Below are 22,889 nucleotides of genomic sequence, written 5' to 3'. Positions count from 1 at the left end.
ACAAATGAACAAACAAAACAAAACGGAAACATGGGGCGCCTGGGTGGCGCAGTCGGTTAAGCGTCCGACTTCAGCCAGGTCACGATCTCGCGGTCCGTGAGTTTGAGCCCCGCGTCGGGCTCTGGGTTGATGGCTCAGAGCCTGGAGCCTGTTTCCGATTCTGTGTCTCCCTCTCTCTCTGCCCCTCCCCCGTTCATGCTCTGTCTCTCTCTGTCCCAAAAATAAATAAACGTTGAAAAAAAAAATTTTAAAAAAACAAAACGGAAACAGACTCGTAGATACAGAGAACACACTGGTAGTTTTGGGGGTGATGGGCAAAATAAGTGAAGGGGATTAAGAGGTACAGTCTTCCAGTTATAAAATAAATTAAGTCACGGGTATGTAAAGTACAGCATAGGGAATATAGTCAATAACATTGTAATAACTTTGTGTGGTGATAGATGGTGACTAGACTTATTGTGGTGTCCATTTAGTAACATATAAAAATGTTAAATCACTATGTTATACACCTGAAACTAATAGAATGTTGTATGTCAACTATACTTCAATTTAAAAAAAAGCAGAAAAGGGGCGCCTGGGTGGCTCAGTCGGTTGAGCGTCTGACTTCGGCTCAGGTCACGATCTTGCGGTCCGTGAGTTCGAGCCCCGCGTCAGGCTCTGGGCTGATGGCCCAGAGCCTGGAGCCTGCTTCCGATTCTGTGTCTCCCTCTCTCTCTGCCCCTCCCCCGTTCATGCTCTGTCTCTCTCTGTCTCAAAAATAAAATTAAAAAATGTTAAAAAAATAAATAAATAAATAAAATAAAAAAATTTAAAAAAGCAGAAAAAAAAAAAAAAAACCTGAGCAGTCTGATTTTGCCGTAATTTGACTTAATGGCCCTGTAATCAAGCTACTTTTTCTTTCCCTAGGTCAAATAATTTCATTGTTTTAGCAATTTTCTCGCAGTTCTTACCTTTAAAGATTATAGTTTTTATTGGTTTTCTGGACTCTTCTTAGAGTGTTTATATCTCTTAGGTAATCATACCCCAAACTTAATTATTGGTTTTGTGAATTCGTGCTGAAACCATGTGTGTGTTTTGCTTCTTTCCATCTCTTATCCATTTTTATTGCCATCAAGTGGTACATCATAAAGAGTACCGATTAGATATATTTTGTACAGCAACAGTTTACCATTTTTCCAAGTGTGATTTTTAACAGCTTTACTGAAGTACAATTTAAATGCCATAAAAAGTGTACCATTCAGTGATTTTTCCTGCATTCGCAGACTCGTGCAACCATCACCACAGTCCAGTTTTAGAGTGATTCTATCCCAGAAAATTGCCTCCTGCCCATTTGTACTCAATCTCATTCCCATCCCAGCCCCAGGTAACCACTAATCTTTTTGCCTCTCTGTATCTGCCTTTCCTGGACATTTCGTCTGACCGGAGTCATACCATATGTTGTCTTTTATGTCTGGCTTCTTTCACTGAAGCGTAATGTCTTTGCAGTACCTTCCTGTTGTAGCCGTAGTCTGTCCCTTTATGTTTCTGAACAGTTGTCTGTTGCATGGACATGCCACCTTTTGTTCATCTGTTAGCTGATGGCCATGCAGTGTGTCCAGTTCGGGGCTATTATGAATAATGCTGCTATGAACTTTTGGGTCCAAATTTTCATGTGGACACATTTTCTTTGGGCGCTACCTAGGAGTGAAGTTGCTGGGTCGTGGATTATTTATGTTTAACTTTTCAAGAAACTGCCAAGTGGTTTTTCAGAGTGGCTATACATTTTACCTTTCCACTAGCATGTGGGTATGAGGGTTCCAGTTTCTTTTTGTCCTTGCTCACTCTTGATAATTACCTTTCCTTGTAATTATAGTCATTGTAGTGGGTGTGAAGTAGTATCTCATTGTGGTTTTTTAATTTGCTAATTTAATTTTCCTAGTGGCCAATGAGGGTGAGCATCTTTTCACGTAGCTGTGAGTCACTCATAATCTTTGATGAAATGTCTATTCAGATCTGTACCTAGGAGATGATTATGTATTTTTTCTCTTTAAATTTATTAGTAGACTAATTGCATTAATTGGTTTTTAAAATGCTGAGCTATCCTTGCACCTTTGGATTAAACTCCAGGTGGTTTAATATACTGCTCTATTCAATTCGTCACTACTTTATTTAGGAGCTTTGAATGTAGCTTGCTTTCTTTTGTGCTGCCCTTGTCTTTTTTGATGTTAGGGTTATGCTAGCCTCATTTAAAAAATAAAATGATCTGCTCATTAACCACAAAGTAGCAGAAATTATCTATTCATTAATAGTTTGATGAAATTTCCCCTTAAAGTTTTTTGGCCCTGATTCCGTTTGGTAGGTTAAGTTTCTATTATATTTTCAATTTATCCTGGGTTATTCGTGTTTTGCACACCTTCTTAAATTGTTTTGATAGAAACTTGTTCATTATGTTGAGATTTTAAGATTTATTGGCATAAATGTGCATATTATATTCACTTATAATTTGGTTTTTAATTAAAAATATTTTTATGTTTATTTATTTTGGAGAGAGACAGAGTATTAGTGGGGCAGGGGCAGAGAGAGAGGGAGACATAGAATCTGAAGCAGGCTCCAGGCTCTGAGCTGTCAGCACGGAGCCCGGTGCCGGGCTCGAACCCGCGAACCATGAGATCATGACCTGAGCCAAAGTTGGATGCTTAGACGACTGAGCTACCCAGGCACCTCACACTTACAGTTTTGTAATTCTCCAGTGTATCTGTGGTTCTATACCCCTAATAATTCCTAATATTTTTTAAGAAGGTCATATGATGTCAGATTAGCAATATGTCCTGCATCACCGGCCTAACTTGGGATTCCAGCTCTGTCACTTACACCTGGGCAAAACAACCTGACTGCTTTTGTTGCAGTCTACATCTGTATAATGGGGAGTATGTCATCCATTTATCAAACAATTTTTGAGGGCCTACTTTGTGTCAGAACTGGTCTGGGTATTGGGACTACAGCAGTGAACAAAATAGAAAAAAATGTCATGTTGGTGCAAACATTAAACAAAATAAAAAAGTAAAATGTCTGGTATTATCTGGGATGTTAGAGAGAAGTGCTAAGAAAGAAAAATAAACCAGGGAAGGGGAGAGGATGTATTTAGGATGGTAATAATAATGTCTTTCTTATCAGGTTAACATGAGAATTGAAAGAGAAAATATATGTAAAGTGCTTAGCACATTACCTGACACTTAGTGGCCAATTTAAGCTCTTGTAATAATACTAATCATTTTTTTTCTTGATCAGATTTGTTAGTGGTTAGGACAATTTATTGGGCTTTCAAAGAACCAGCTCAAGTCTAATGTTATTTGATTGGCTTTTTCATTAGTTTCTGTTTTTATCTTTCTGAATTCCTTCTTTATATTTTATTTTGGTTTATTTAACTTCCTAAGCTAAATGCTTATTTATGTTCAGCGTTCTTATTTTCTACATATTTTCCTGAGTATTTCTTTGACCATTTCTTTTCCTATACAGTTTTCTTTCTAACTATTATTCATTTTTTAATAGTGTATAATTTTAGTTTTTGTCTTTAATCCAAGAATCATTGAGAAATGCTTTTAGAGTTTCCCAGGTGGTTGGGATATGTTTGATGTTCATGTGAATATGTGTTAGTTTTCCTAGCCGTTTGGTTTTTCTGCCTGGTTTTCTTCATTGTCCTGAGCAATTGTGACTTAAAGGTTTTTGGCTTCTAGGAATTGTTCTTTGTGATTGAACACATAGTTGGTTTTTGCAAATGTTGCATTGGATATTTGGAAAGTATATATATTCCTGGTTTGTTGACCACAAAAATTTCTCTGTGTGTGTATTTATAAAGTCAAATGTGATACCTTTGTGATTCAGACTTTGCATATTATTAATTTAATTTTGTTTGCTTCTGTTGACTTCTAAGAGAGAGAGTTATTAAAGTCATCCACCAAGATAGGGCTTTGACAAATCTTTTTGCACCTTTTATAGATTTCTTTAAAAACATCTTTGTTGAAATAAAATTTATGTACAATAAAATGCACAGATTTTACGTGTAAAGTTCAATGCATTTTGACAAATGCATGTGCTTATATAATCACCGCCCCGATGAAGGTATAGAACATCGCTTTTGCCCTGGAAAATTCCTTTGTCTTGCTCTCTGTCAGTCTCCCATCCAGACCCCAGCAACCACTGATGATTTTTATCACTAAATCTTAGGTTTTCTTGCCTAGAACTTTATTTAAATTGAATCAGTGTACATTCTTGTGTCTGTCTTCTGTTCCATGTCATGATTTTGAGACTTACCCATGTCGTGTCAGTGGATTATTCATTTCTATTGCTGAGGAGTATACTTAGTTCTGTTGTTTTTTTTTTTTTTTCCTACTTGATATATAAAGTTTCGAAACTGTTCTCTCTTATTTGGGAAAAGGCTACTTTAGATTCTGTTCATATCCTCCTGTTGGCAAAAGACATCTGGTCTGTAGTTACATGGGGAAAATATATCCAAGCACCCTGAGTTTTATGCCTGCTTATTAGCTGTCTACACTGATAACAAGTGAGAGAACAAGAGAGAAGACAGATGGTTTGTAGAGCTTTGCTGACTTCCTAAATGGCTCCCTGGCACCGTCATTCTGGCCTCTGCCTCCCTGTGAGCGCTGTGATGGCAGTGCATGTGGAAACGCCCCCGGTAATTAAGATGGCTCTGAAAGATGAAGGCCCAGAATCCCGGCCCTTGCCTTGTGGGGCACCCAGTGTGGAGGGCCTTCATGGAATCAAATCACAGACTTGCCCTTGTCATTGACTCAAAGCCACAGAGCGACTTGAACTCTAATGATTCAGTATTTAAAGAGTTTAAGTAGAGTTGAGGAATATAAGTAGCTACTTAAAGGAAAATACTAATTAATTTTCAATGATTTGGAAATGAATTACTTAGTTTTGTTAATTATCTATAGTTGAATCTTTATTCATTCTTCTCTTTACTTTTCGGTTCCTTTTTGTTGCTTTTTAGTTCCTTTGACAACAGGCAGAAGAAGTGAAATTCCATTTGCTTTTAGTAGTTATAAAAGAAGGGTCTGGGGCAGGGCGGGAGAATGAAACTTTTCTAAAATAACACCTTTTATGTGGGAGGTACTCTGTAGCTGTGTAACCTTAGGCAAGTCACTTCATATATCTGAACCTTAGTTTCCCCACTGGCAAAGTGAGCCAGATGCCCATCTCCCAAGATTTATAGTGTGATTTATACAAATAACATAATTTATATGAAAGTATTTTGTAAATATTAAAGTTCTATTGAAATATATACAGCTATATTTTATTTTTCTGTTTATAACTGTTTCATTCTTTCTTTTTCCTTAAGGAAAGATATTTGATCCCTAACCATAGAGGCACAATAGACTATTCCTGAAATATCATATGGGACATTTTTAAAGTCATTTTAAAAGCCAGCCATTATAAAGTAATCTAATCATTAAATTGTGCTCCCTTCAAGTAAAAAAAGAGAAAAAAAGAAAAAGAAAAAAGAAAAGAAAACAAAAAATAAAAGAAAGAAAAACAACTATTTTGAGAAGCTTGTTTAAAGGAGCCCTATTGTGAACACATTGTAAAGTACGGAGCACAGAACTGGGGACTCAGAGTACCTGGATCCTTTTCCTAGTTGGCGTTTTGATCCAGTTAGGTTGTAGGAGCTCTTTCTTTGCCACCTTAGTTTTCTCATTTAGAAGGTGTGGAAAATAATTTGTGTCCTGTCATAGGAGTGCTGTGTTGTTGTTGTTGTTATTATTATTATTATTATTATTATTATTATTATTTTACTAACGTGATTTATAACCATTTATCTTAGTTTCTCTGTGAATCCAGATTTCCACATATTGGGCTTGCTTTAAATTATATCCACTTCAGGCACGTATTCAATTCTATTTTTGGAAAGGAACTGAGATATTGTTGTCTTCTACTATAACTTACACAGTCTTTGCAAAATCATTTCTTAACAATTTCAAAGGAACGAAGAGTAGTACATTTAGTTACAGTTTATGCCATCGTTCCATTAGAAGCTAAATGACAGGAGTGAGGGTACAGTGACATCAATTGTTAAGGCCTGTACATTATTCATTTAACATCTGCTGTTGGTTCTCTTTTTCCCTGTGGGGGAATAAATTACAACACATCAGCACATTTTTCATGCTTTGTGTTTAAGCATTTAAACTTCATTTATTGTATTATTAATATTATTTCATTTCTGCTTATTTGGCAGCCCCTGAAGTTATCAATGCCCACGACTATAGCCAGCAGTGTGACATTTGGAGCATAGGTGTCATAATGTACATTCTGTAAGTAGCCTGCTAAAGGTACAGTTTAAAATGAATGGATAGTCCCTAACAGTAGAATTATATAGATTTTAAATGAAGATTCCACAATATAGGTTTTAAAAAATGACTGAAAAAACAATTGGGAAGTACTTCTGAAAGCTCTCTTATTTGCTGTTAGCTACATCCATTAGATATTTTTTTAATATTATAAATTTATAACATACAGGTTTGCTTTCCATTGACCTATAAATGCTAGAATATGTGACATGATCTGAGTGAACTCTTGCTTAACACCTCCCTGATCCTTTGCTACAAACCAGAAAGCTTCTTTATATTTTCTGAAGAGATTCATCAGGTAGAGACAGGTACTGGTACCTGGCACTTAGCTGTCCTATGAACAGGGCGTATGTGAGGAGTGGACACTAACTAGACAGAGGTTCATCCCAGGATCCAGAGAGTATTCCATAGTTCCTGATCTTCTTACTGCTACCGAAAACATTACTCTTTCTTTCTCACTCTCAGGAGTCAATCAAACCCCATGTCCTGTTAATTTTTCCTTTGAAAAGGAAATTCTTTGGTTTCTCTTCACTGGTATCACTTCTCCTTATGATCCATCTTCTAGAATATTACATTGTCTTTCTGACTGTTCTTCCTGCCCCCGGTCTCCCTCCCTAGTTCATCCTTCACATTGCTGTCAGGACTTTCTAAATTTCAAATCTGATGGTACTACTTTTGTGATTCACAACCTCTGATAATTCTCCCTTGTTATAGAAAAACGTCAGAGCATCCCAGCACGGCATAAAGGCAAGTTTTTCATGATCTGGCTCCAGAATGTCTTTCCAGTCTTGGGCTAGATGTGCATTCCCATGCACCTACCCTATGCTATAGCCACTCAGGCCACTCTTTCTGATTCACATACCGTGTATCACATGTCTCTGGGTCTTTGCTCATGCAGTTTCTTCTACTTAGAATGTTCTTTTACTTCTCTACTAACCTTTCTCCTGGGTCCTTCAGCTCAAACATTAACACCTTCTGTTTCCCTAACTCCTACCATCTACCCCAGCAGAGCTACTGCATTCATTATGTATATACATTCCTACACTCCAAAGAGGAGTTAAGGCAACATACAAAAATGCACGCAAAACAACAACACTGAAAGAAAAATGATAACATTTCATCAGGAAAGTTTGCACATGTGTACATTTGATGGAAGTGTTCACTTTCCTGTGTTCTCATAGCACTTTTTAAAACTATTGGAATATAATTGTTAGAGTATGTTTTTGTTTTCTGTTTTTGTTTTCTTTACTCTAAATTCCATGAAGGAGAGATCTTATATTATTCATCTTTGCATCCCTAGTATCTGGTACAATGGTAGGTATGTAGTCAGTGCTCAATATATGTTTGTTAAATTGAATTAAAGCGAATTATCTAAGAGGTGTTCTGAAAAGTTAGTGGCCATTGTTCTGCCTCTTGGTGAGTATGAACATTTTTATGCTGATGCAACATTAGTTTTATGGTCATATTGAAGATTTCACTGTGTACTACCTCTTCCAGATCATTTCTAAATATTGACATCACAGTAGTTACATTTTCACAGTTCTGTGAAGTGGAATACACAGGCAGCAGAAATTGGAAGATGTGATTGTAGCTGTAACTCAGATGGTCAACACACATCACTGCTCAGATTGCATGAAGTATAAACATATTCACAAAGTTTTTGATCATTGTTTTGTGCTGATTACAATCATACCATAAAAATTCTGAGCCTTAGTTTTTAATTAAAAATATAACTATTTTAAATTAGTGTTTTATACTTGTAAGAATTTCTAGACAAGTCAAACATAACATATGTAATCTATTATTACACAATTCATGTGGTATTTGCTGCCTTCTTAGTTTGAATTTGTTGTTAAAGAAAGTGATAGTGTATTACATATCTTAAATTTTTCTCCTTCTTAAAGATATAATTTGAATTTTTCTGCTTCAGAGCGTGACTGCATATCATCATAATGACATATTTTTTTCTTTACACTAGACTCTTACTTAGCTAATCAGTGCCTATTCATTAATTTGCCTGAGCCAGTGTTCTTATAGATAATTTCTTTCACCAAGGGCACAAACATATTACCTTCTCCAGGGGGGTTATTTTCTTGTTTATCAGTTACCCCTGATTCATTTCTGCTTAATTGGACAATGATAACGTACTTCCTCAAGGTGAAATTAACATAAACACTCTTCATGGGTACTATCCTCTGCTGTTGTGATTCCTATGAAGGCAACAGAAAATAATAGAAAGGCTTCAAGAGGCATTTTTCATGTCTTGGATTCCCTTTTCTGGATGTGCAGAAAATTGCTGTCATAAAATTTCATGTGCTGCTGATTGACCAACCATTAGATACATTTTGTGTAAGTAAAATTGCAAAGGACAGAAAAAAAGTGGAATTTTTTAAAAAGTAGCCCTTAAGCTATAGTGGCATGCGAGTCGGGCAATGCAGGGGCAGCTAAGAAATTGGTGAATGTGCATATCACTGGTTGTTAACAGACTCAATGAGCTGGACTCTTGCTGTCCTGTACTTGTTATAATAGATAGTAATTGTCCGTAAGACCATTTATCTAGCTTTTTTTTTATTGCATTTTGAAACTAAACAATAGGCAAATAAGATCAGAGAGAGAAGGGTCAGAATGAGCTGGAGAAATAAAAAGTATTAAAATAAGAGACTGTAGAACAACTTGATAAATACTGGTCTTTTAACAAGAAGCTATATAAATGAAGAGTTCTCTTTTCCAGCCTAGGTTGATCAACTACAAGGATGAAAGCAATTTTTTTCCCTACAAAATCATCATCACCATCCTCCTTATCATGTGAATTATTTATCAAATTTAGATTTATTCAAAAATGATCATAGTGAAGATTTTAAAAGAACTCCACAGTATAACTTTAAAAGTCAAAGTAAAAATCTAATTGCTGGGAAACTTAGAGATCATTATACTTATGGACATAATAGACTAGCATTTGCGGAGTGTAATATAATTATCCCATTTTATTCTTTCAGTAACAAAGTGGAAAAATATAATCCTGAGAGTTGAAGAACAGGCATATGGTATTGCCTCTGTGATGAGCCCAGGTTCAGCTCCTGTCTGGTTGTCATTGGCAAAATCTGGTTGTTGTCTATAGGGTTGTACTCAGAGGTTGGGACTGACAGTAAAGATGATGGGTAGCATTTGTTGAGAATATATTATGAAGAATTGGAACTCAGCTTTTACACGAGTTCTTATAGTTTTGGTCTGGATTACTGACTGAAGCATAGGCTTGCCATGCTCTTTGCAAAACATAGTACAGTACTTCCTTTGAAAAGAGTCTGAAGACACATAGTCCCTGTATTACAGAATGTGCAACAAGCCATGCTGACTTTATATATACTGCCAATGGTTTTTACTGATGTTGATCATTATGTAACTCAGCTTTCATTCTAGACTGAAGGGTCAAATCATCGTCATCTGACTTTCCTCATCCAGGTTGTCTTCCTTTTGTATACCAGTTTTGAAGAGTTGTGGTGATTTTAATGTATTTTTGGCTTTGACTCAGAGCCTGTACAGCCCAGGGTTTTTCTTGGTTTATTCTTACTAACATTTGTGTAGTATTTTACCATGGATACAACTCTCATTGGACTCTGAAAACTCAGTATATTTTCCTCAAATTTCAGTTTGAATTATGTCCTTTAAAGCATTACATTATCCTCTCTCACGTTGAAGTTCACCTCCACTATTATTTGCGTACTTAAAATCTCACACCTTCCTGTATTTTGGCCCTATTTAAGCTTAGATCTCCCCCATCTGGAACACCTTTGGGCCATTTGCTAATCTGGAGATTTCAAGGTCTATAAAGAGGGCCTAGCGCTAATCTTGCAAAAACCCTTTTCTCCTGTTTGTACATCTAGAGAGATCCCCACCTCTAGCTATCCTTTATTTAAATTTGAAGCACCCCTATTTCCAAGTCCTATGGAAACTTAATTTTTAATAGCATCATTTTGATTATTTTTTAAAAATCTAAACAAAATCATTGCCTTTGTTGTAGATTATGTGGAGAACCACCCTTTTTGGCAAGCTCAGAAGAGAAGCTATTTGAGCTAATAAGAAAGGGAGAACTACATTTTGAAGATCCAATCTGGGATTCCATAAGTGATTGCGGTAAGTATAGATCTGTTATTATTTACTGAAGGAAATCTATGTAATATAAGAAACTTGGCCAGTGATTCAAATACTCGAGATCTGTTTAATCATTGTATTTACTCGTAGAAATAAACACTATTTACTTGTAGAAATAGTGATCTCTTCACTGTGATTGTTGTTGTCAAAACTTCCAACAAAAACAGAAAATACATAGTAAAAATTGAAGAGGAAATTGCCAATCATCTAGCTCATTTTTACTATAGACCATAAACCAGCTAATCCAGGCCATAAAACCTCACTGTAGGCCTGTGAAACATTATTTATTAACCATTTGTACTGATGATATTTATTTTATAATTGCAGTCATTCCCTCAGGTCACATAGACCTTATTCTAAATAAACTGGAAAATGTATTAATTGTAGCTAAAATAAGATTTTCAGGATTTTCCCTTATTTGCAGCTAAAAGTGTGTTGAAACAACTTATGAAAGTAGACCCTGCTCACAGAATCACAGCTAAGGAACTTCTAGATAACCAGTGGATAACAGTAAGTGATAGTATTACTTCTTTTTTTTTCTTTTTGAGATGCTATCATTGCTTTTTTTTTTTAATTTGGCCTTGTCATTTATGTATAGTCTTAAAATAGTCAATTAGTTTCATCTTATGACAAGTTAAATTATTGAACCTTAACACATTTCTCAAATGGATATTTTCAAATTATTAAAACTATTACCACAGTTGTTTCTATATGTTTACAGAGGTTTAAATGAACTCTGCTTTGCTCCATGCCATATCAAGTCCTGTAGAAGAGAGCTGAGAAATGCCCGTTATGAAAACTGGAATATTGAAGCAGTCTGTACAGTTCAGTAACGTAAAGCACTGGAACTGTCCGCTTCTCTTTCAGCTCTTTGGATAGAAGGAATCTTCGGGGACTTGGAAAAACCAAGATCTCCTAACAGTGGCTGTTACCTGGCCTGAAATTTTGAGTAATTATTCATTTGCATATTGCTTTCCCCCATTAGACTAACTGCCTTCAGCATAGACCCTATATCTTACCATGCTTTGTATTTCTGTACTGAGAACATTACCTGGTCACAATAGGAACCTTGGAAGAAACAGCTCCTTACCTCTTAATATTTATTCTCTTTTTATTCTCTGGTATGAGGATCCTCACTTGCAGCTGGAAACGTTGCTATCTGGTCTTCTTTGCTAGTCATCCCCAGTTTTTGTTAGTTATCATGTTGGGGGAAGTAGGAGCAATTGTTGGGAAATGTCCTTAAATGGAAAGAGTATGGCATTCCTCATACCCATCTTCTTTGTTTGACTAGCCACGTTAGACCATAAAGTGGAATCCATAAACTGAGGATGGCAAAGCAATAAGATGCAAGGAGTCAGGGCTCTTAGTTCACAGAGCTGCCATGCCAGCCTTTGACTGCCCATCTCCAGAGATTTTCATAAAAACTGGAAACAAACTTCTGCCATCTTGAAGACACTGCAAAATATGTTGTTGAGCCTAAGACCAACTAATAATTGCTGAATGAGTGAATGATTCAATAAATGAGCAAGCCTGTAGGTATTTCAGAAAATGGTTTAAGAACTGAGATTGGAGATTTCTAAATACACATAGGAAATATTGCTAAGCAGTATTCATCTATGAAGAAATTATTGTACATCTATTATTTGCTAGACACTGTGCTAGGTACTGGAGATACATGATATGTGTACCTTGCAGTGGTATTGTCGCAAGGTGATGGTGGCTTGGACAGGGTGGTAGCAATAGAGTTGGAGAGAAATACATGTGACATGTTTTTTAGGTATAATTGACAGGACTTGGTGGTGGATTAGATGAGGAAAGAGGTTAAGGGAGGAGTCAAGGATGACTTCCAGATTTTTTTTTCCTGCAGGGAGGATGGTGACTCAAGAGTTCCATATTAGATGTGCAAAGCTTGAGACACCTAGCATCCAGGTGGAAATATTAAATAGATCATTGGATATGTGAGTCTGGAGCTGGGGAAGCCCAAGCTGGAGATAGAAGTTTGGGAATCATGAGTATATAGATGCCATGTAAAGTCATCGGGCTGAAGAGATAAATTGGTAAGAAGATACAGATAGAAAAGAGAAGAGGCCCCAGCACCCTGCCATGAGACACTACAGCATTCAGAAGAGGAGCAGCTAGCAGTGGGGGCTATGGAGGGATAGCAGGTAAGAAGAGGAGAAAATCGTGAGAGTGGTGCCAGAGAAGTTTAGTGAGAGGATTGGCAAAGTGAGAGCTTAGCTCCCAGGTAAATGCTGCTGAGAGGTCAAGGCGAGATGAGTTTCCATTAGACTGGCCAACAGAGGGGTTGGTGGTGACCCAGGTCAGTTTAGATATGTATCAGAAATTTATAGTGATGTCACTGTTCCTTTCAATTCTCTCATTTTCCTTTGGCAATTTGTAATCATTTTTTTGAATAATATATTTTTTTTTCCTTCAAGGGCTCAGAAACTAGTCTTCACTGAAAGCTGATTTCTGTCTGCCCTCTTCTATGAATGTGTTGATCTCTGAAATGCTTCTGTGCAATAAGTTTTTCTGGCCTGAAGTAATTGTGCAAATGAGCTAGCAGCTAGATCATGGCAAAACTGTTCTGAGTAGATTTGTAGTACAGCAAAATCAAAAACTGTAAAACAGATGGTGTGCCTTAGAAATCTATCTCTTTTCAGCATCACACAACATTCGGGTTTGGCCATTTAATTATTTGTTTTCTAATTAGTACAACTTTATTTCTGGCTTTGGTCATTTTTCCAGAAGTCTCCATTTTTGAGCCTCTGTAACATTTGTCTCTATGTAGTCTTTGCCAAATGGGTAGAGAAGTGACAGATAGCGTGTACTATATCAGACTACCCTAAGGAGTTCAGTGTATGAAGTTTGGAATATGGGCATTTCATAAACTTCTGAAAGGCAAAAAGACTCTTTTCTTCTTAGCTACTTGAAGTCTTCCTATAATTCATATCCTCTGTTTGAAATAATCTAAAAAGAATACGTTACTTCTCTCAGTACCTGGCTGCTTTATAAGCAGAGCTTATCTTTTGCAATATCTAACATGTAGAGACATTTTTTCAAAGGGCTTTATTGGATAAAAAGTTTTTATGGTTCAGCCTATGTATTGTGCATTTTGAAATATGGTATATATCTGAAAAGTATTCTGAGAAAAATAGTCATGGTTTCTCTATGTACATTTAAGTGAATGGAACTTAAAATAAATACATTTGTCATCCTGATTTCAAAAGTCAAAGATTAGATGTAAGGAAAGCCAGCCAAGAAATACTTTTCCTACAAAGGAAGAGTTTGATGATGGCTCCTACTGCCAGGAGTGTGCCTGAGATCCTCTTGTGTCTGTTTCTTCCTTTCTGTCCTCTTTACTCTCAACAGTGGTTCAGAAGTTTACTCCTTCTTATTAGGTAATTACAGTTGCCACTTGGTATTCCTTCAAGCCCCCTTCTGATAACTAACACCAAGAATTTGCATGTTTAACACGTTTCCAAGGTATTTTTAATGCCTACTTATATTTAAGAACCCAGTATAATTTAAGGAAACATTTTATTCTATGGCTTGTCATAAAGTAGTTTCCAGATTTGAGCCCTGTTGGTATTCTTCATACATTCAGTTAATTCCTTTGACCGAGTGTGTGTGTGCGCGCGCGTGTGTGTGTGTGTGTGTGTGTGTGCGCCTACCATGTTAGGCTAGGTAATAAAATATAATTGAAGATATATAAAGATATATAAAAATATAATTAAGGATAGATAATCTGATATAAGGAACTTAGAATCTGGTAAGGGAGACAAGCTATGTGTAAGATACAATACAGGGAAGAAAATAATAAATGACATAAGAAATTGCCAAATGACCAGAGGTATAGAGGCAAGCAAGTGTAAAATAAGGAAGTTCAGTTTGACTGGCAGATAAAATGCTTGAAGGAAAGAAGTGGGAAATGAACTTTTAAAAAAGGAAAGAAAATTGTGACAGGACGTGAATCCCAGTCTAAAAAAGTTTTAACTTGCTGTCATAGATAGTTGAGAACAATGTATACTCTTTGAAATGAAGGAAATTATTGTTGTAGTGCCTCAGTCTTGCAAGGTGGCTTTTTTAAAATGGCACAGCAGTCATTTAAATGTCTTTATTGATTTTAACAAGTATCTTTGGATTTTAATCCGTCAGCCATTATAGGGGTACAAAGATAAATAGAATGCAGCCTCTCGCCTTGAGTAATTTACCACAAAGTACAGTGTACTTTTGCTTTATGGTCACACTTTGTGAAGGCACTTGTCATCAAAGTGTGGGGGCTAATTTTAAAATGTTTTTTCTAGTGTGTGAACAAGACCCTTGTTCATTAATTTACAAGCTGTTATCCAGGTTTTGGTCATCAGCTTTTGACCTTTAGCCTTAACATACACACTCTACATAAGAGAGTGAAACTTTTCGGATGCCTGATTGTTGGGCATTTTTTCTCTACTGTATATTTTCATCCCAATATGTTAAGACTCTTACCTTTATTTTACTATATTTAGTTATTCTTAAATTGTGAATTACCTTATGTGTATGAATATGTTGAGGCCCTATTTAATGAAGGTTTTTATGAAAATTATGTTACAAAGGAACCCATGAGCCAGCAGCCTTGGGGATTTATTCAATATGCAATGATTGATATACACTTAATAATTCAATAAATATTTATTGAATACTACTATGTGCTGTGGAAGACACAGGGATGAGTCTGGCACAGTCCCTGCCCACAGGTTGCCCACAACCTAGTAAAGGGTTTAAAACAAAAATACAGGCAGTGAATGAATATATAATAATGTGTATGTGTGTGTATATATTACACATAGTATATAATAACATGTATTCTTTATGTACTATATAACATAGTGCTGTATAATATTATATAATATGGTAAGATAAAACATATGATGTAGTAATGTGGTGCTATATAATGTAGTGGTAGTACTAGATTTTTAAGAAGAGAGCTAATATTCCCTTTAGCAGATTATGGAAACTATTTAAAGTGAAGGTAATATGTGATCTGGCTCTGAAAGAATAGGTGAAAGTAGAAATTAATGTTACAGTCATGGTAAGAAGGAAGGGGATTCTAGATAGGAAGAACTTTGCAAAGATATAGAGACAGAAAAAAAAATGTGTACTATGTTCAGAGAATATGAAATATAGTAGTAATTCTGTTTTTCTAGAACCGTAGAAGACATGTAGGGAAGTAGGGGGAAATTAAGCCATGAAGGCAGGTGAGAACTGTTTTGCTCTAGACCTTGACTTACCTGGAGAAGACTTTATTTTCAGCTTATTTGACAATGGGTTGCTAATGGAAGGCAATGAAGTACCCTGATCACAGCTGAACCTATGTGAGTTTCTTCTTTGTCCCTCCGACTCTTGTAGGGTAGTTTGGGTGGACTTGGATGAGGTCTGTGGTCTAGATTCTGAGGGGAGAATGCCTATTCTAATGGAGTGTCCTGCCTGAGATAGTAAGAAGCTGGAAAAGCCCTAGGAATACATTTGAGTTGAAGGTCTTGAGGGAACTTGGCTAAAAGGCAGAAGCAGGATCTTGATGGGGAGATAAAATGAGGATCAGGGTCTGAATGGAAACAGGATGGGCACTGGAGCAGGTCGGGGACAAGTAGCCAAGTGTCTGCTCCATCAGTTAGTGGGCTGGTAGATGGATTCCTGGCGAGACAGAACTTCAGGAAGAATAATCTGGCAACAGCGCGTGGTATGGTGTGCTTGGGGCAAGCAGAAGTTGGAGCACCGAAATAGGATGTGGGTGAGATGATGAAGATCGGAACTTGGGCAAAAAGAATGGAACAGAGAGGAGGGGAAAAATCAGACATTGGGAAGAAAATCAGCACAATTTTTCAAATAAGTATGAATGTTAGGTAAAAGAGTACAAGGAATCAAAACTTTTTCAGGTGACTGGGAAAGTGGTGTAAGACAAAAAGAAAGTCTAGGAGAATTGCTGGTTTCGTAGATTGGAAAAAGAATGAGGCATTTTTTGGAATTGTATATTCAAACTTTTATGCTTAATTCCAACAATATTTAAAAATTATGAATCTCTGAAGATCTTTGTAGGTCAAGCTTAAAAATTTTTCATCATACATTTAATTTCAAAGGCTATAATGTTTTACAAATATTGACAAAAATAGAACTAATATTGTTTTTTACATGTATAGGATATTCATCTTATCCATTTGTAAAAACTTATGAACTCTTTTATAACAGAAACTTTAGGTTATTCATTCTTTCCTTTGAATTTGTATTTCTATTCCACTTCTTTCACAGAATCTTATCCATATATATTTTTACTTGAAAGGTTTTTATTAATCATCCTATCATTTGTCTCATTTTCCAAAAAAAAGGTTCAAATACATATTTAATACTTTGTTTTTATTCCCTGTGATTTTAAGTTTTAAAAATTTTAAACCTTTAAATGTTTAAAAATTATTTAACAATGATTTATCATTATGTTTATTAATACATAATTGATCAAGAGAACATAATTATAATTTGTTAAAATTATTAAGCATCACAAGTAAAATTATATTGGAAATGCATCTCTTTAGTGGATGGATAAAGCTGCATTTTTCCCCCAAACTGTTTATTCATCCATGATTGAATATTACTTACTGTTAGAGACAGCATTCAGCACCAATTGTATTGTTGTTTTAGTTTTTAAAGATACAGGCACCAAGGACCTTACATAAATAAGTAGATGGGAATGGAAGGAGTGTGTGTGTGTGTGTGTGTGTGTGTGTGTGTTTAATTTTTTAAAAATGTTTATTTACTTTTAAGAGAGAGAGACAGAGTGCAAGTGGGAGAGGGGTAGGGGGAGAGGGAGACACAGAATCTGAAGCAGATTCCAGGCTCTGAGCTGTCAGCACAGAGCCCAATGCAGGGCTCAAACTCGTGAACCACAAGATCATGACCTGAGCCAAAGTCAGACACTTAACTGACTGGGCCATCCAGGTGTCCCGGAAGGAGTTTTGACATAGCAGTGTCACTCAGTTCTTTAAATCTGTTTGAGTTAATTGTCAAAAACCACCCAGGGAGAGGCCACTTCCAAAAGGCTCTGTTCCTTCCCAAGATGCTGAATTAGCACAGAACACTGCATCTTCTCTGAAGATTAAACCTAGAGTAACTTTAGAGAAAAACCTCATGGTACAAGATTACAGAGAATACTATGAGAAATTCTTGGGAAAATAAAGGGTTCATTTGGAGCTGGTGTGTACGATTGGTGAGGCGGCAGCCAGGAGCCAGGATAGGAAGTTAAAATAGGAAGACAAAAAAAATCCAAGTTCCCATTTTGCTTCTCTTCCTTTGCCTTGGGACAGTGATACCTGTCGCCTCACAGAGGTCTTAAGGAATAAAATCAAAGCAGCACTAAAGCCCTGTTTTGAGTGAGAAGCTAAAGAAAAGGGGTGGGAAGTGACTGGTGTTCAGCATTGACTCCTTACGCATTGAACTCCAAGCTCCAGGACTGGTGGGTTATACTTTTATTTATTTTTTTAAGGCTTTAAGATTTTATTTTTTAACAAATAGTTGCTAATATTTCAGTGTTTTAGCAGGCTTTCCTTTCTAGCCATTTAATTTTCTTTATGCCTCTCCACCAAGTTGTTTTCCTTCCCTTACATTTTGGTGCACAGAATTGAATATGCCTACCAAGGCTAGAAAGCATTGATACTTTAACTTGTTAATCTTTCTCAGTTCTTTGGATACAGTCCTCCACTTGGGCACAGTACAACTCACAGACACTATACCATTTTTGTGTGCCTCCATCTTTACCAGACCAGCCTTCATCCTAAGACTTTTTTCCAACAGTAGCAAGATGGCTGCCACAGTCCAAGCATCACCTTCTCACATGACAGTATCTCAAGAAGGAAAAAAGGGGACAAAGACATAGTATACATTTCTTCAGTTTTACCAAGGAAAAAACTTTATCAAGATGGCACCCAGATAAATTCTCATTATTTCTCACTGGCCCAAAGTGAATCACATGGGCCATTCCTAGGTCTAGGAGAGGATGTGGAAATGAGTATCTGGCAAAAATGAATGGGATGGCCAAGACTGAAGAAACCCATAACTTATCCTTTTGATCTAGACACATCCAAACAAACAAATAAACAAACAAAAAACAAAAAACAAAAGAAGTCAGAGTACTCTTATCAAGAAAAAAGTCGGGAATAACTTTTAAATAGGTAACCAACATTTTCTGACCCATTTCCCCTTGAAGAATGACAGGTAGCATACAGAGGTGAACGATTTTCTTGATTTAGAAATTTGATGGATAATAGAGAATACGGGACAGTGAGAAAGTTGAGGTGGGGGAAGAGATGATTTTCACTTTGGAACATATAAACTTTGAAAAGCCTGTGGTGCCTTGAGGTGGATGTGTCCATGCAGGTGGGGTGAGAGGTGGAGCTAGATCTTAGCAGAACGCTGTGTGCTGGAGAGAGACCTGAGAGCCATCTAGAGAAAGTATATATAGAGAGGAGACAAGAGGAATGAGTATGGAATGCCAATATCTGAAGGATGAGAAAAGAAATTTAGACCCTGGAAGGCAGTTCACAAACATAAGATACTCAGAGACAAGAGAAAAACCAGGCCAGGGTAATATAAAAATCCAGAAAAGTTTTCAAGAAAGGACTGCTAAAGAGAGTCAAATACTGTGGAAAAGTCAAGTAAAATGAAGGGGGAAAGTGTCAACGATACAAGGTTATACTTTTAGGAGTACCTAAGGTCATTTCTCCTGGGAGAAGATTGATAAGGATGAAGCCCTGGACTGAGGAATAGCTTGGAGGGGGCATGTTTTTGGTGCTTAGGGTTCTTACCCCTACTTTTCCTTAAACTGCTGGGTTGAGGACCTGGATTTGGCCTTAGAACCATACACTGTCCTCCCAAGGACAAGTATTCCCTGGGGAAGATGAGATCACAGACCAAGTTTCAGACACCATTAGGAGAGTTTTGAATAGGCAGTCCAAAATTTGAAAATCAACAAAGTGAGCATACTAAAAGAGATAAGGGAAGATGTTAATAATATGAAGCAAGTATATGAAATAATAAAACAGAACCAAGTAGAACCATTTAAGTATAATAGTTGAAATACAGAATGCAATTATATAATTAATAGTGAAATGAGTGCAGCTGAAGAATGAATTTAAAAACTAGATGATCAGATTATAGAACTTTACAGAGGGAAGCAGGAAGATACACAAATTGAACATACAAAAAAAAAAAAAAAGAGAGAGAGAAAAAAAGTTATGTGGAGTTAAAAGTAAAAGTGCCCAAATTCATATAATAGGAGTTTGACAGGAAAAGTGAAAAAGGAGGAGGAGAAAATCTTTAAAGAAATAATAGAGATAAAATAATCGGCATTAAAGAAAAAAGAAAGATTTCAGATTTCAACAAATGGAAGAATCCTAAATAGGAGAGATAAGGAAGAACTGACAAAAGAGGCATAATGAAATTTAAGAACATCAAAAACAAAGAAAAAACTCTAAAAACTCCCAGAGAGAAATAGCAAATCATATGAAAAAGGGCAAGAATCACATTGACATCTTACTTTTGGGGAGCAACATTGGATATGCGCATAAATCGAGTAATATTCTAAATATATTAAAACACAAAGAACTTTGGGGCACCTGGGTGGCTCAGTCTGTTAAGCATCAGACTTGATTTTGGTTCAGGTCATGATCTCATGATTTTGTGAGTTCGAGCCCCGCGTCAGGCTCTGGGCTGATGGTACAGAGCCTGCTTGGGATTCTCTTGTCTCCCTCTCCCTCTGCCCCTCCCCGACTTGTGCTATCTCTATATCTCTCAAAATAAATAAATAAACTTAAAAAAAAAGACAAAGAACTTTAACTTTGAATTTTGTATCCACCCAAATTATCATTCAAATGAAAGGAATTATACAAATATTTTCAAATATACATGGAACCGGACACCTGGGACTTTTATGACAGTGGTCATATGGCAGATTGGTGGGAAAAAGAGAAACTGTTCAATAAATGGAGCTGGAATAAATGGTTATCCATATGAAAAAAAAATGGATAACCTATCCATTTTTCCTATCTCACATCCTATCTCCTATCTCACATCATAGACAAAAAAAGCAGCTCCAAATGAATCTAAGACTTAAATATTAAACACTAAAACTTTGAAACTTTTAGCAGAAAATATAGAAGAAAAATTTGGGCGCCTTGGAGGGTATAGGAAAGGATATTATTAGCAAGATAACAAAGGCACTAACATAAAAGAAATCATGGATAAACTTGACAAATATTAATCTTCAGAACTTTTCTGTTCATAAAATAATACTGTAGGTGAAGTTAACAGGTTATAAACTAGGAGAAGGCTTTTTGTAACCCAAATAATCAACAAAGGGTTAATATCATGAAATTTAGATAACTCTTACAAATCAATACAGAGAGGGCAAACAACCTAGTAGAAAATGGGCAAAAGACAGGACCAGGCATTTCATGACAGATGACCCACATTTGGCTAATGAACATGTGATAAGATATTCAATTGCATTAGTGATCGGGAAATACAAATTGAGACTTCAGTGAGATAAACCAAAAATTAAGAAATCTGACAATATTAGGAGTTGGAAAGGATGTAGATAAAGTGTATCCCTTAATCATTGCTGGTGAGAGTATTTATTGGTACAAAGGAAGAAGGGTCTGACACCATCCTATAAAGCTAACCATTCACATACTCTACAACCAGGAAATTTCACTCTTAAGAATATACCTAAGAGGAACTCTTGCACTTATATACCAGGAATATAGAAGTGTATATAGGAGCAAAATCCCAGAATCAGCCCAAATGCAGTTTGGTGAATGAATACATTGTGGTATGGTCTAACAATGGAATAATATATATTAGTAAAAATGATTAAACTACATGAAGTAATATCTGTGAAGCTATGAAATTGATCTTTAAATTCATCATAGCTTTGTTAAGACATAATCTACTTAACTACAAAATACACTGATTTTAAGTATATAGCCTGATGAATTTTTATATATGTATGTATCTGTGTAACTACCACCCAAAACAAAATATAGAACATTTCTATCCCCAACTAGAAAATTCCATTGTTCCCTTTTCCAGAGTGGGCTTACCACTCACCAGCAATGTGTGAGTTCTAGTTTTGCTCCTCATCTTCTCCAGTGCTTATTTTGTCAATATTTTTAACTTAGATACTCTGGAGGATATATAATAGCATCTCATTGTGTTTTTTTTTTAAGTTCATTTATTTATTTTGAGAGAGACAGAGAGAGAGTGTGTTTTTTTTTAATTTTATTTTTTATTTTTTAAAATTTACATCCAAATTAGTTAGCATATAGTGAAACAATGATTTCAGGAGTAGATTCCTTAATTATTCTGCACTTCCTGAATGACAAATGAAATTAACCACTTTAATTGTGCTTGTTGGCCTTTTCGATATCTTCTTCTTTTTTAAATCTTCTTTTGTGAAACATCTGTTCAAGCTTTTTCCCTCCATCTTTCTATTTGGTTTTAGGTCTTTAACTTATTGATTTATAGGAGTTTGTTATATACTTTAGATAAATGAGCATTCTGTGACACACAAATATATATACAGTAATGAGAATTGGAAGAAGCTGACTTAAGAAAAAGAACATAGAAAAGATTACTGCCAATCTTTTGAAAAAGAATAGATCATTGGAAATTGGGGGCCTTGAAATAGATTCCCCGCAGACTATCCCTGCCTACACATCCCTTTGAAAGTCTTCATGTACAGCCAGGTGTACACAGTTTGAAGAATGTTGGTTTGGAATATATCGAGTTTGTTTTTATTTTTCCAGATTTACTGAGATATAAATGATGTATAATATTATATAAATTTCAGGTGTACAACATAATGATTTCACATATGTATATATTGCCAATGATTACCACAATAAGTTTAGTTAAAACATCCATCAGCTCACATAGTTACAATTTTTTTCTTGTGATGGGAACTTTTAAGATCTACTGTCTTAGCAACTTTCAAATATACAATACGCTATTGAAGGCTCCACAACACCTCTAGCTAGAAATTCTTGGCAGGCAATTGGAAATACACTTCTGGCATAGGGTAAATTACTAACTTTCTCAGGCTGCTTTCCCCTGAAGAATAAGAATATCAGCACTAAACCTTGTATATTTGTATAGTTACTGCACTAAAAGAAAATCACTGAGATGACTTTTAGGAAAAATTGTAAAGTGGCACACAGTTGCTTACTTCAGTGGTCATTATTACCTTGGTATGCTGCTCATCGAGCAGCATCATGGTATGCTCATGGCTCATCGAGACCCATGAGGACGAGTTTGGTGATTTTGCTGGGTGCTAGAGTTCATGTTGGTATCTGCAATTTACATTATTTC

General features: G+C 36.0%; 1 protein-coding gene across 2 annotated transcripts in view; it reads left to right on the top strand.

The window, feature by feature from the left end:
- STK33 (serine/threonine kinase 33) overlaps nucleotides 1–22,889 on the top strand; it is a 167,549-nt gene that overhangs the window by 119,196 nt on the left and 25,464 nt on the right. For both annotated transcript variants that reach the window (XM_030333370.1, XM_030333371.1), the window contains exons 9-11: nucleotides 6,236–6,311; nucleotides 10,366–10,478; nucleotides 10,921–11,006. In XM_030333370.1, coding sequence (XP_030189230.1) covers nucleotides 6,236–6,311; nucleotides 10,366–10,478; nucleotides 10,921–11,006 — 275 coding nt within the window. The remainder of the gene's footprint in view (nucleotides 1–6,235; nucleotides 6,312–10,365; nucleotides 10,479–10,920; nucleotides 11,007–22,889) is intronic.

The sequence above is a fragment of the Lynx canadensis genome, chromosome D1, assembly GCF_007474595.2.
Source record: "Lynx canadensis isolate LIC74 chromosome D1, mLynCan4.pri.v2, whole genome shotgun sequence".
Taxonomy (NCBI): Eukaryota; Metazoa; Chordata; class Mammalia; order Carnivora; family Felidae; genus Lynx; species Lynx canadensis.
Note: the sequence above shows the minus strand (reverse complement) of the source record. Positions and strands in the feature narration are given on the sequence as shown.